The sequence below is a fragment of the Aedes aegypti genome, chromosome 1 (assembly GCF_002204515.2).
Source record: "Aedes aegypti strain LVP_AGWG chromosome 1, AaegL5.0 Primary Assembly, whole genome shotgun sequence".
Taxonomy (NCBI): Eukaryota; Metazoa; Arthropoda; class Insecta; order Diptera; family Culicidae; genus Aedes; species Aedes aegypti.
In genome coordinates, this window is record NC_035107.1 from 30,109,921 (window position 1) to 30,125,013 (window position 15,093).

A 15,093-nucleotide genomic window follows, 5' to 3' on the forward strand; every position below is an offset into this window, starting at 1 on the left:
AAATTTTGGTTCAGGTCCCCGGATAATTCAAGAATTGGAAAAAATGTTTTTAAAATGTCTCTTGCCCTCGAATTTTTAGAGGAAATTTGTTGAAAACCCCCAGGAAAATTTTGCTTCTGAAATTAGCATAGCGGTAGAGGTGTCGGGGGAATAACTGGGAAGAGGAAACATTATTAAGATATTCAGAAAGAATTTTTATTGGTTTTCCTCAAAACACTTCTTTAGAAATTGGTTCTTCGGTTTAATTTGTGTGCGATACGAAAGCGGAATTTCTAGAGGCTTTCTGGCAGAATTATAGAAAACCAGAAATCAAGGAAGGATAGCTTTTAAGGATAATTTCTAAAGAAGATTCTGATGGACCTTGAGAAATTTGACTTATTTGTTAATTCATTTGAGAAATTTTTACTATCCTGTAATTAACATGTAGAGAAAATATTATAATTATCTTACATTGTACCATTGCCCATCTAAGTATTGTTCGACTTGCTTCAACATTTTGTTGTTCTTCCTTCCTTCGCATAACGCTTTGAGAAACCTCGTACAAAAATCTTTCCGTATTCCAAAAAGCAATGTTTTAAAGAATCTAAAAGAGGTAAATTATACAAGTTTTGAAAAATTACAGAATTATTATGCGTATGGTTTCTGATTCCTGGAAATCGGCCAGGAATTGATCAACAAATTTACAAAATAATACAAAAGTTTCCACTAAGATTTAAATGAGAATCTTACATTTTCACGTTAAACTTCTACAGTACTACAAAATAGTCGATATAACAACCTTCAGAAAAGTTTGTTTGGAATTTTAGATGTATGAAAAAATGGGTTCTACATCAATATATTCACGATAGTATCATGAATCTTCAGAGTTCATACTAAATATTATATAAGATTCTAGTTACAAATGCTTTCAGTAAAAATTCCATTCGTTTTAACACGGATCATTTTCTATTATAAAAGACGTCGAAAAAGAACACGATGTTTTGTAGTAAATCATACAAGAAGCTTTTCTGTTAACATGTTTCAGAAATTCTAAAATTTATATTTAAACTGCAATTATTCAAAAACTTACCAACAAAGTTATTTAAAACCTTTCGTTTCTTTAGAAATCTGATATGGAGTGATTCATAGAGAAATTTATATAGCAATCCCTAAAAAATATTAAGTTATTCCAGGACAAGTTTTTGAACCAAAAAATGCAGAGTGTTTAAATTTGTATGTTTTTTTTATGGAAGAGTCCTGAGATTTAAACTCGCAAAAACAAATGAGTTATTTCTAGAACCTGAAAGAATACTTGATGGAACTTCTGTAGATTCTTTTTTTGAAAAGTTCAAGAATGAATTGCAAGTGCTTTGTGAATCTGGTGAAAAATTTATTCTATTTATATCCCAAAAGAATCGTTAGTGCGGTTATAAGGCAAATAGCTCTGGAAAATGCTTATATGAATCTTTGGTCATTTTTTTAAAAGAATCTACGAGGAACAATAATATAATTCTCTAAGAAATCTCTGAACAAATTACTCGGGAATTTTTTATTGTTTTCACGTAAGAGTTTTTGGAAGTATAGCTTAGTTAGGCATTTTTGAAAAAAAAAATATTTCGGGAGACTTTTAAAGGAATGCGAGATGTTGCACCTTGATTTTAGATAAATAAAAAAAATACTATCTGTGAAAAAACAGATAAATTGCGGAGAGCTTCTCCGAGCAATTATGAATAACATTTCCCAATTGAATTCTTTTAAATTGCTCATGAATTTTTTGTGGAATATTGCTAGCAATCCTTTAAGTAACACCAGGGAGAGTCAATTAATATTTTTGCAGGATGTCTGGATAATTTAGCTACATTTTTTCAAACAATTCTATAGAGATACCTTAGAAAGAAATTCAAAAGTAAAGTTGGAAAAACTGTAGGCAAACTCTCTGAAGAAATCGTGGAATGAATCCTTGCTTGGTGATTGTGAAGTCATTTTTGGTGAGAATCCTATATTTTTTGTTCTATATTTTGGAGAAATCCTAAACAAGTTATTAATGAACACAGGAGGATACTTTAAACTAACAAATGTAATTTATATGTAATGTGTACCTAGAAGACCTTCCAGGAGAAATTATTAAAATAATTTGTAATGCATTCTCAAGCGGAATTCTTCAAACGATTTTTTAAGCAGTTCGATAGAGATTCTTCGAGACATTTTCTGATGAGATTCCAAAAGTCTGAGAATGATTCTCTTGGGGAATCCCAGGACGAACAATGAAAACTAATAAAGGTGTTCTTTAAAAAAGCACTGAAAAGTACGAACATAATTCATGAACGAATTCCCGTAGGAATTCTCAGAGGAAAATTTTCAAAGCACATGATTGAATACCTGAAAAAATCAAAGAAGAAACACAAAAGATAATCCTTTGAGCTTTTTGCTAGTATTCGTTATAGATTTTTGACTGGATACAACAAGAATGAATCTTTTTCGTAGCCATAATTGAAAATTACAAATATGACTGATATGCCGCGAAATGAGACAAAATAAGATATAAATGAAATCGATACAAATCTATAAAAACTACGAAATTTGTGAAAATCGTGATTATTGCGACCGACATTACTTCTGTAAAACAAGTTTTTGCTAGGCCCCCCCTAGGCCCCCTCCAGAAAAAAATCCTAGCTACGCCAATGCTCAATTCTCAAGTCTTCGATGAAAAGTCTCAAAAATTAGTTTAGGATAATCGAATTGGGCATCTAAGAGAGCCGAAGAAGATGTGGAGTTGTGAAGGAGAATGTGGAGTCGTGACGGACTTTGCTTTCAGGTTGACAAGTCTCAAAAGACTATTAGCATTTCCCAGAGTACCGCAAGCAATCGCAAAATTTCGCTGGAAACCTATTCAGAATACTCAAGATTTTTCAAAAAAAAAAAAACTCTAAGTACCAGTAGAAATGCTAAGTGTACCGCTATAAAATCACAGGAAGCCTTAGGATTTAGCAGTTTACTAGCCAGAGAGTTAAGCGGAATAGCCGGATTTTATGGAGCATCTCCAATAACTAATTTGAGAGATTTGAAGCCTGAAGCAATCTCGCAAGAAATCCCTAATATCCGATAGAAGTGCCCAGATTACGCTCATTATTTTTAAGAATCTAGTTTAGTGGAAACATCCAGGTAACAGACCCTTGACAAGATCCACACCCCCCCCCCCCTCCCAATCGTCCCCATTACCAAAAAACACTCCTTTTGTGTATCCAAAATGCCCGCAGGACCCTTGGTGTTACCCTTAGTGACCTTGGAGTGACCTTGGCCGTTGCCTTGCCGTAGATCGTAGGCCGGAGTGCGAGTAGTAGACCCGTTGACCTGAGTGGTCTACCGCCTCGAAGTACGCTGGAGCGAGTTAGCGGTGACGAGGGAAGGACGGAGGTGAGGTTGCGAAACGGGGAACGGGCAACGACACCAGAAGAAGGAAGAAGCCAGGAGATAGCCAGTAATGAAGTGGGAAGCCAAAAGGTACCTGTGTGCAAGAAAGCAAAAAAAGTGGGTTTAAGTGTAGCTAAACTGGTGTTCAGGTGTTTTCTTGGTCGCAATAGGTCGCGATTAATCAAGCGCATATGCGGACCCTGAGGCAATTATAGAAGGGGGTCTCATTGATGCCGGATAGGGGGCTGCCCCATTAGTTACAGAATATCGACTAATGGAGATTTCACTATACAGTGCCCCCTAGATTTTGGCAACATGTTAAAAAAAAAGTCATGCAGCCGAAAAAGTAACCTACCAGAATAGGGTGGTTGTCATGGAAATATCTAATTATGGAGCAGCATTTTTTTAAAAGCTATTTCATGACATTATCGATGGAACCCATAAATTTGGATTAATGTGTCAATATCGAATCACGGAACATCGACTTAAGGAGGTTTCACTGTAGTGTATTTTTGTATTACAAATAATTGTTAATCAAATGAAAGAGTCATCCTACAGCAATCATTTTGATTTTTTTCATCAATTCTGGTAAGGGATGGTACACACATGGTACACGCGTCCACAAATTTCAAGTGTGTGTGTGTGTGTGTGTGTGTGTTTTTTTTATTACAGTGGGGTATCAAAAAAGTTTCAAAAACCTGGCCTGTTAATTATTGGCACTGTGTGGGATTCACTTGCGTGCCTATCCACTGAAACCTAGTCCTCACTTTCGGCGGTAGCCTGGATCCCCCCGGATTCCACTAGATGCGACTTCGTCGGGGGGGCTGTGCATCAGCACTTCTCTCACGTTCTTAACGTTTTCCCGCTCTGTGCTCTTGCACTCTGCGCAGTCTGCCAGTGGTTTGCTCTTGCATGTTGAGCAGACTGCCGTTCCATCTTCAAAATTGCAATACTATGCAGGCAATTGGATCGGTTTATTGGCACGTATTTAGTTTATCAAAGCGACAGCCATTATCAGAACAATCTCACCGAATTCGTTCAAGTTGGCCGTGACGCTGTCATCACCATGGAAACCTTCGTCTAATGCCTTGTTCAGACTACGGAGTTGTATCATGATATAAGCAATGTGATACATTAGAGTGATGCAAATTTTGAAATTTTAGCTCCCCTATGCTTAAACGATTTTAATTATGATAAATAGCATCCTCCCAAAGTTTGAAGTGATTCGGAAGAAATTTGACTGTGCACACACCATTTGAAGTTTATATGGAGATTACTATGGAAAACACCAATCTTTTGTGTTCATCACTCTATCTCTTCGTCATAAAATTTTATGGAAAAGTGAACAAATTCTTCTAATGTGAAATTTTCTCAGCTACAACTTTGCCGAAGACCACTTTTTGGTTGGACGTCAGGATAAATTGTTATTCATCATCATAAAGTTGGTTTGCATGTAGCATGCTTCACCAACTGTTCGGCAGGCAACAGTGGTGTTCCTGGCGGGAAGAATAGATCAAAGTAATCCAGGCTACTATGTTCTACAGCAAAAATGCAGTGTTGCTCTGAAAGTAATTGAATGATCATCTCAGCATGATACAGACTTTGTTATCAATAATAACAAATTATCCTTACGTCCCATCAATATGTGGTCTTCGGCAAAGTTGTAGCTGGGAAGTTTTCACATGAGATGAGTGTGTTCACTTTTCCACAGATTATTATGACGAGCAGTTAGAGGACTGAACACAAAAGATTTGCCTTTTCCATAGTAATTTCCATATAAACTTCAAATAGCGTGTGCACAACCAAATTTCTTCCAAATCACTTCAAATTTTGGGAGGATCATTCCCACCATAACTGACATCGTTTAAACATAGGGGAGCAAAAACTTCAAAATTTGCATCAGTCTAGTGATACATCCTAAGATACAACTGTATCACGAAACCCGTTCACACTGGATTTTATGGTGATATTGTTTGACAACTGATATTATGTTTCTACTTCTTTTTATTATTACCACATTTAATTGATTACTTTACCAAAATCTCACAGCTTCGGAAGTTCCTTCTGAAATCCTCCACCTACAGATGTTCATCGGAAAAGTTCGTCCCCCTATTAGGTTCGTAGTTCCGTCAGGAACTTCCTCCGGAAGATAGTTTCCTGTGAAATTTTCTTCGTAGTTTTTTCTTGTGGAATTTCCTTTGAAATGTTGCTTCAGGAAGTTCCCTCGGGAAATTTCCTATGTTTTTTTTTCGTTGGAACTTTCTACGGATTTTGTTTTGGAATTTTCTTCAGAATTTCCTTTGAAATTATCTTCGGAATTTTCGTTGGAATTTTTTTTCGTAGTTTACTTTGGAATTTCTTATTGAAATATTCTACGGAATTTTCTTCGAAATTGTAATTTTCTACGGAGTTTTCTTCGGAATTTTTCATTGGATTTTGTTTCTAGATTTCCTTAGAAGTTCTTTTGGAGTTTTCTTCTTAATTCGCTTGGGAATTTCTTTCAGAATTTTCTTTGGACTTTCCTTACGAAGTTCTGCGGGAGTTTCCTTTGGAATTTCTATTTGAGCTTCAGAATTCCCTTCAAAATTTCCTTTGAAATTACCTTTGGAGCTTTCTTCGGAATACCTTTTGGAGATTTTGAAATTTACTTCGGGATTTCCTTCGAAATTTCAACAGAATTTTCTTGAAAATTTCTCTCGGAATTTGCTTTTGATTTTCCTTTGGAAATTCTTTAGAAGTATTCTACGGAATTACCTTGGAATTTCTTTCTGAATTTCCTTTAGAGTTCGGACTTCCCTTTGCAGTATCTTTCGGAATTTCCCTCGTAATTTTCTATGAAATTTCTTTTGGAGTTTCCTTCGATTTTTTTTAATATTCTTCGGAATTATTTTCGGAATTTTCTACGGAATTTCTTTTGGAGCTTCTTTCGCAATTTACGCTGAAATTAAGTTCAAAGTTTCATTAGTAATTTTCTTTGACTTCTTTTTTGGGACTTCTTTTTTTTCTGCGGATTTTTTTTTCGAAATTTCCTTTGGAATTTCTTTTGGAGCTGTGAACCTTTCTTCGTAAATTTCTTGTGTAAGTTCCTTTGGAATGTTGCTTAAAGAAGTTCCTTCGGGAACGGAATTTCCTTTTGATTTTTCCATTGAATTTTTTTCCAAATTTTCTTTGGAATTTCAATCGGAATTTGCTTCGAAATTTTTCAATATTTTGTTCCAAATGTCCTTTGAAATTTTCTACGCAAATTTCGTCGGAATTTCCGTTGGATTTTTTTCGGATTCACTTAAGAATTCTCTTCGGAATTTGCTTAGGAATTTCATAAGGAGTTTCCTTTGAAATTTTTCATTCGAATTTCTTCTGAATTTTCTACGTGATTTTCGTCGGAATTTTATTTGACATTTGCTTCAGAGTTTCCGTTGGATAATTTTTGTGATGTCCTTCAGAATTTATTTTGGAATAAACTTTGGAATTTACTCTGGAATTTCCTATGGGATTTCCTTCATAATTTTCTTTGATATTTCCTTTGGAATTTTTTATTGGAATTTTATTCGAAATATTGTTCGGAGTTTTTTAGAAATTTGCTTTGGAGTTTGCTTTGGAATTTCCTTCCGAATTTCTTCGGGAGTTTCCTTCAGAATTACCTTCGGAGCTTCCTTCGAAATTGTATCCGAAATTTCTTTTTGAGCTTTGCAATTGACTTCAGAATTTCCTCCGAATTTTCCTTTGGAATTACTTTTGGAGCTTTGAAATTTACTTCGGGATTTCCTTAGAAATTTTCTTTGGAATTTCTAGAAAATTTTCTTGGAAATTTCCTTCGAAATTTGCTTTGGATTTTCCTTCGGGAAGTCCTTAGAAATTTTCTACGGAATTTCCTTTGGAGTTTCCTTCGGACTTTCTTTTGGAGTGTCTTCCGGAGTTTTCTTTAAGAGTTTTCTGTGGAATTATTTTCGGAGTTTTATTTTCTTTTTCCTTCTTCGGAATTTCATTTGGAATTTCTTTTGGAGCTTTATTTTTATTATATTTATATTTGGAATTATTTTCGTAATTTTATGTCCTTCTTCCTCCTTTGGAATTTCATTTGGAATTTCTTTTGGAGCTTTGAAATTTACTTCGGGATTTCCTTAGAAATTTTCTTTGGAAGTTCCATGTAACCAAATAGCCTATCATTCCCCCTGCGTGCCAAAGTACTGCGATACAGCTGGCATGCCCTATATCAGCCGCATCATAGCCCTATAAGGCATAAAAGGCAAATTAGCGGGCAAGTGGTTACTTGGGACTAAACAATCGAAGCATGCTTGTAGAGACACTGTTTTGAAAATATCAATCATCCTAGTGGCCTTCTGATCGTACACCAATGCAAATATGTGATGCTACAGCTATGGACATTCATACACATTTCGACCACCTTTCCATGCTGTAATCAATTCACAATTCATTCATAAGTTTAATTTATTGATCCAGTCAACTCTGCTTAACTTGATATTGAAGGGACCATTAAGTTAGGGAGGTGTCGAGTTCAAATGCGATTCAAGGGATCATCGAGGTAGCCATGAAAACAAAGTTTTCACTATGGTTCTCTAACTTGATATCGAGTAAGGGGAAATTGACTGTACAATTTATGGGTCTCCACGAATGAGCGTGAAAGTTCGTCTGCAATTCAAATATGTACACGATTCCAGCAGCTCTGCCTGAAGCTTTTCTAGTGCTCTACCTTAAGGTCTATAGAAAGTTTCTCCAGTTTCTACTGGAAATTTTCCGTTCACTTAACGCCAAGTAGAAGAAGTGGTGATTGAAAATTCTTAGAATTTCTAAACAAACCTTTTCACCGTCTTTTGGAACCCCCTGGAGGACGCTTCCTTCAGGAAGTTCTTGAAGATACTTCTTTTAGGAAGCTCTGCAGAACGCATCCTTCAGGACGCATCAAACACATGATTTAGAACCAACACTTCATATACGTATCATCCATATTAGATTGGCCGAAAAACCATGGCCCCGCTTTTTGTCATTGAACCGCAACGTGGAACCAAGCAATAAATGTTCGCTTGGACGCACCCGTTTATAAGTTGCTTACTCACAAAGTTTGCGCAAATTACCATACCAACGGAAATGGCATAGCTGACATTGTGCCACGGATAATATTTAAATATCGAAACGATCGAAACGTATAAGAAGTGTTCATTGAAGTGCTGGAAAATTATTTAATCAATTGGATAACAGCTTTCCTAGTTTCAGAACATCGTCATACATTTTTGAATGCAAGAAATTTTGAATGCAACCAATTAGGGTTTTGGTACCGGGAGTACCGGTACCGAAAGTACCGGTACTACCGACTATTTTTTGGTACCGGAATACCGGTACTGGAAAGCATTGAGTACCGGTATTTTCGGTACTGATGAAAAATCTAATAATCATTTGATTCAATAAATTCCTTCACAATAAATGGTACGTAAACCAAACTTATGGCAAATTTGTCAGGTCGACCATCGAACGTTATATATATAAATTGCTTATCCTAATTATCATCTTTGAATCACTAAGTATGGTTTATCTCCGTAACGCTAGAAGTTCGCTTATTGTTTGCATCTTGTTTCCATTAAAAACATGTTTTGTAATATTTAAAAAAAATGGAGGGTGATGTTATTTGCCGGAAATTATTCAGAAGATTCTATTCTTACCAACAGGATTAACGATTTATTGATTTTTGAATACAAATAAAGCTGCTGATGGTAAATATCAAGCCTTCTAGACAACTAGGCACAAATATAAAGAAAGATTTTAGGAAATTGAAGCATTTAAGAGTGCTTCAATTATGGCAACTTTCGGATTAATTCGTGTATTACAATTGTCTTCTAAGCGAAATATGTGTTGACATTTCACGATGCCTGGGCAACAATTCGAGCAACATCCGGATGGACACGTATGGCAGTTAAAAAATGAATTTAAACACGCTTTGAATTTTCAAATCCTACTTTATTAATGAAAAAAATCAAAAAATTATTCATTTTGAATGCTTTTGTGCACCACATACAGTATTACCTAATACTTCTGCAACTTAAGAAATTAGGACTATGGACGGTTAAAGGACAGATTTGAATGAATGTGGTTCATCACGTCAGACAAAACTAAAATTTCAACATATTTTTTTAGTATTTCATGAGGGGTCATTCAAAAATTACGTCCATCATTTGGGGGAGGGGGAGTCTACAAAAGTATTACAGTGTATGTATTAGGTATTGGAAAAAGCGTGACAGAGTGGCAATAGGGGACCTGGAAATCCCGATTCCCGAAACCAGTGGACGTCGTATTTGAATCTTCCCTGAGTTGCAAAGTAAGAACGGTTAACTCATAAGAGTTCATTCAAATATTACGTAACGCAACAGGGGAGGGAGGGGGTCTTACATAGTGTTACGGTCCATACAAAAATTTAAAAATTTCCATACAATAGCTGTTACGTGGGGGAAGGAGGGGGTCTAAAATTGGAAAATTTTGCGTTACGTAATATTTGAATGAATCCTAATATAAGACTTTATTTTTTAGGGTAATAATTCATAAAAATTAAGAATAAGCTTAAGCAAACTTGTATTTATTGACGAATTAGAAAACAGTTGATTTTTTTTCCAATACTGTATGCTTTTTTTAATCTTCCAGAACCGGTATTTTACCGGTACTACCGGTACTGAGAGTGACAGTACCGTAGAACCGGTACTCGTCAAAAAAGGTCGGTACTAGGAACCCTACAACCAATTATCCCCAAAACCACAGCAATCGGAAGTTTAATAACTTTAATTTTACAAGTTCCACTGTTTGTTCCCATTCCTGTGCTGAAAGGGAGAAGACCAAATGGGAGCTACAGCACAACGCCATCTGTTCCCCGTAAGTTTTTCCATCCATTTTCCTCTGCTACGCACGTTGCCCACTGTAAGGCGCTGCTACTGGGTGGATGAAGGATAGGAAACGCAAGAGTAGCTGTGAACTTGTAAAGCACTGCCTACTGCTGTGCTCTCTTCCGACTTGCTTTTGAACTTGTTGCGTTTGTGTCCGGCACACGCTCCATTGGATACGTTTCAGAGATGGTTGACCGCCAGCACTGCAGAAGAGCATGCCATGGATGGATGAAACGGACGACAATAATTGTTTTGTCTGCTGGTGCCCCTAGTTCAGAGGGTGGTTGAGGAGACAGGAAGCGTTGAAGGGCGTATCGCTTTTTATTGCTTCCTGGTTGGAGGAGCAGGCGGCTTCCGTCCGTTTTCGAATACACAAGTACAACAACTATATCCTCAGCACGCTGTGCTGATGGACTTCCACGGGCTGTGTGCAAGTAAAATGAGAGATAAAACTAACGACATTCATTTATATATCCGCCTGTCATAGTGACCCTGATGTCATTCGCAGACCCAGAGCTTGCTTTGCCGTTGTCAACGGTTACACAATCAACCACCGCACCGCTTAGCTTGCACGCTGCATGGCACTCTTGGATGATGTTTATGCTTTGCAACCCCCATAATAGCCGGAAGAAGTTTAAACTGTAATTACCCTCATTAGCACTTTTGTTCTCCGCTGGTCGTTTTGTCCAACATTGATGTTATTTCCGCTTATTGCTTGCATGGCTTAATTTTATGAGTTGCCCCGTGGTGATACGATGAATGATTTGACTAATTCCGTGATTCTCGTTGCATTTGCGGCCTCGTTAATCAGACCACCAGTTCTACCACAAGTGGGCGCTGCTGACCGATCCCGAGGACTTCGTTTCCGGTCCGAAGGGGTACCTCAAATGTGACGTCGGCATCATCGGCAAGGGCGACACGGTCAAAGTTCCTCCCAAGTCCGAGAAGGACCCGGACGACATCGAGGCGTGAGTTGTCTATTAACCATTAACCAGAGTTCAACGACCTTATTCTTCTCATCCGTAGAAATCTCCTGCTTCCGGACGGAGTTCCCATCGAACGGCAACGGGCCAAGTTCATCGTGAAGATCTACCGAGCCGATGGCCTTCCGCGGATGAACTCCTCGCTGATGGCGAACGTCAAGCGGGCATTCACCGGAGAGGCTAAGGACTTGGTCAACCCATACGTCCAGGTGTCCTTCGCTGGATTGACCGTGAGTTAGATCTGCCTATGCACAGAACCCTAAATCTTCTAACCTCAATCTACTCATAGGGCAAGTCCACCGTCAAGAAGGCCTCCTACAGTCCGGTGTGGAACGAGCAGCTGGTGTTCACGGAGATGTTCCCGCCCCTTTGCCAACGGATCAAGGTACAGCTACGGGATGCGGACCCCATGAAGCCGTCGATCATCGGTACGCACTACATCGATCTGAAGCAGATCTCCAACGACGGGGAGAAGGGCTTCCTGCCGACGTATGGGCCTTCGTTTGTGCATTTGTACGGTTCGACGAGGGACTACAACCTGCTGGATCAGCACTCGAATCTGAACACCGGGCTGGGCGAGGGGGTGAGCTACCGGGCGCGGTTGCTGATCGCCATCCGGACCGAGATCACCGACAATGTGGAGCTGTTTACGGATAAGAATGGTGAGTTTGGAGGGTTGAACGCTGTAGATTAGGAAGATCAGTTTTTCCATGGATTTTCAGCAATACGGGGCTTCCTGGAGGAAGTCTCCTACGGGGCTTCCTGGAGGAAGACTCCTACGGGGCTTCCTGGAGGAAGACTCCTACGGAGCTTCCTGGAGGAAATCTCCTACGGGGCTTCCTGGAGAAAGTCTCCTACGGGGCTTTCTGGAGAGACTAATACGGGGCTTCCTGGATTAAGTGCCTTCCTCAGCTTTCTGGCATCTTCCTGTTTATTTCCTGAGCTTCCTGGAGGCTGCATTTTCCAGAGCTCCCTAGATCAAGCGTCTGCCAGAGCTTCCTGAAGCAAGCGTCTTGTAGAGCTTCCTGGAGGAAGCGTCTTGTAGAGCTTCCTGGAGGAAGCGTCTTCCAGAGCTTCCTGGAGGAAGCGTCTTCCAGACCTTCCTGGAGGAAGCGTCTTCCAGAACTTCCTGGAGGAAGCGTCTTCCAGAGCTACCTTGAGGAAGCGTCTTCCAGAGCTGCCTGGAGGAAGCGTCTTCCAGAGCTGCCTGGAGGAAGCGTCTTCCAGACCTTCCTGGAGGAAGCGTCTTCCAGAGCTTCCTGGAGGAAGCGTCTTCCAGAACTTCCTGAAGGAAGCGTCTTCCAGAGCTTCCTGGAGGAAGCGTCTTCCAGAGCTACCTTGAGGAAGCGTCTTCCAGAGCTGCCTGGAGGAAGCGTCTTCCAGAGCTGCCTGGAGGAAGCGTCTTCCAGAGCTGCCTGGAGGAAGCGTCTTCCAGAGCTGCCTGGAGGAAGCGTCTTCCAGACCTTTCTGGAGGAAGCGTCTTCCAGAACTTCCTGGAGGAAGCGTCTTCCAGAGCTACCTTGAGGAAGCGTCTTCCAGAGCTGCCTGGAGGAAGCGTCTTCCAGAGCTGCCTGGAGGAAGCGTCTTCCAGAGCTTCCTGGAGGAAGCGTCTTCCAGAGCTTCCTGGAGGAAGCGTCTTCCAGAACTTCCTGAAGGAAGCGTCTTTCAGAGCTTCCTGGAGGAAGCGTCTTCCAGAGCTACCTTGAGGAAGCGTCTTCCAGAGCTGCCTGGAGGAAGCGTCTTCCAGAGCTGCCTGGAGGAAGCGTCTTCCAGAGCTGCCTGGAGGAAGCGTCTTCCAGAGCTGCCTGGAGGAAGCGTCTTCCAGACCTTCCTGGAGGAAGCGTCTTCCAGACCTTCCTGGAGGAAGCGTCTTCCAGAGCTGCCTGGAGGAAGCGTCTTCCAGAGCTTCCTGGAGGAAGCGTCTTCCAGAGCTGCCTGCAGGAAGCGTCTTCCAGAGCTGCCTGCAGGAAGCGTCTTCCAGAGCTTCCTGGAGGAAGCGTCTTCCAGAGCTTCCTGGAGGAAGCGTCTTCCAGAGTTTCTTGGAGGAAGCGTCTTCCAGAGCTTCCTGGAGGAAGCGTCTTCCAGAGCTGCCTGGAGGAAGCGTCTTCCAGAGCTGCCTGGAGGAAGCGTCTTCCAGAGCTGCCTGCAGGAAGCGTCTTCCAGAGCTTCCTGGAGGAAGCGTCTTCCAGAGCTTCCTGGAGGAAGCGTCTTCCAGAACTTCCTGGAGGAAGCGTCTTCCAGAGCTTCCTGGAGGAAGCGTCTTCCAGAGCTGCCTGGAGGAAGCGTCTTCCAGAGCTGCCTGGAGGAAGCGTCTTCCAGACCTTCCTGGAGGAAGCGTCTTCCAGAGCTTCCTGGAGGAAGCGTCTTCCAGAACTTCCTGAAGGAAGCGTCTTCCAGAGCTTCCTGGAGGAAGCGTCTTCCAGAGCTACCTTGAGGAAGCGTCTTCCAGAGCTGCCTGGAGGAAGCGTCTTCCAGAGCTGCCTGGAGGAAGCGTCTTCAAGACCTTCCTGAAGGAAGCGTCTACAAGAGCTTCTTGGAGGAAGCATCTACAAGAGCTTCCTGGAAAAAGCGTCTACCAGAGCTTCCTGGAGGAAGCGTCTTCCAGAGCTTTCTGGAGGAAGCGTCTTCCAGAGCTTCCTGGAGGAAGCGTTTTCCAGAGCTACCTTGAGGAAGCGTCTTCCAGAACTTTCTGGAGGAAGCGTCTTCCAGAGTTTCCTGGAGGAAGGTGTTTCAGAACTTCCTGGAGAAAGCGTCTTCCTAAGCTTCTTGGAGGAAGCGTCTCCCTGAGTTTCATAGAGGAAGCCTTTTACTGAGCTTCCTGGAGGAGGCGTCTTCCAGAGCTTCCTTGAGAAAGCTTCTTCTAGATCTTCATGAAGGAAGCGTCGTCCTGAATATCCTGAAAGAAGCGTCTTCCAGACCTTCCTGGAGGAAGCGTCTTCCAGACCTTCCTGGAGGAAGCGTCTTCCAGACTTTCCTGGAGGAAGCGTCTTTCAGACCTTCCTGGAGGAAGCGTCTTCCAGACCTTCCTGGAGGAAGCGTCTTCCAGAACTTCCTGGAGGAAGCGTCTTCCAGAACTTCCTGGAGGAAGCGTCTTCCAGAGCTTCCTGGAGGAAGCGTCTTCCAGAGCTGCCTGGAGGAAGCGTCTTCCAGAGCTGCCTGGAGGAAGCGTCTTCCAGAGCTGCCTGGAGGAAGCGTCTTCCAGAGCTGCCTGGAGGAAGCGTCTTCCAGAGCTGCCTGGAGGAAGCGTCTTCCAGAGCTGCCTGGAGGAAGCGTCTTCCAGAGCTTCCTGGAGGAAGCGTCTTCCAGACCTTCCTGGAGGAAGCGTCTTCCAGAGCTTCCTGGAGGAAGCGTCTTCCAGAACTTCCTGGAGGAAGCGTCTTCCAGAGCTTCCTGGAGGAAGCGTCTTCCAGAGCTACCTTGAGGAAGCGTCTTCCAGAGCTGCCTGGAGGAAGCGTCTTCCAGAGCTGCCTGGAGGAAGCGTCTTCCAGAGCTGCCTGGAGGAAGCGTCTTCCAGAGCTGCCTGGAGGAAGCGTCTTCCAGACCTTCCTGGAGGAAGCGTCTTCCAGACCTTCCTGGAGGAAGCGTCTTCCAGACCTTCCTGGAGGAAGCGTCTTCCAGAGCTGCCTGGAGGAAGCGTCTTCCAGAGCTTCCTGGAGGAAGCGTCTTCCAGAGCTGCCTGCAGGAAGCGTCTTCCAGAGCTTCCTGCAGGAAGCGTCTTCCAGAGCTTCCTGAGGAAGCGTCTTCCAGAGTTTCTTGGAGGAAGCGTCTTCCAGAGCTTCCTGAGGAAGCGTCTTCCAGAGTTTCTTGGAGGAAGCGTCTTCCCAGAGCTTCCTGGA

The 15,093-nt window shown here is 41.7% G+C and overlaps 1 protein-coding gene across 3 annotated transcripts in view; it reads left to right on the forward strand.

Moving 5' to 3' along the window:
* Window positions 1–15,093, forward strand: part of LOC110674827 (otoferlin-like) — a 485,231-nt gene that overhangs the window by 442,175 nt on the left and 27,963 nt on the right. For all 3 annotated transcript variants that reach the window (XM_021839290.1, XM_021839291.1, XM_021839289.1), the window contains exons 11-13: window positions 11,086–11,242; window positions 11,301–11,487; window positions 11,547–11,919. In XM_021839290.1, the coding sequence (XP_021694982.1) occupies window positions 11,086–11,242; window positions 11,301–11,487; window positions 11,547–11,919 (717 nt within the window). The remainder of the gene's footprint in view (window positions 1–11,085; window positions 11,243–11,300; window positions 11,488–11,546; window positions 11,920–15,093) is intronic.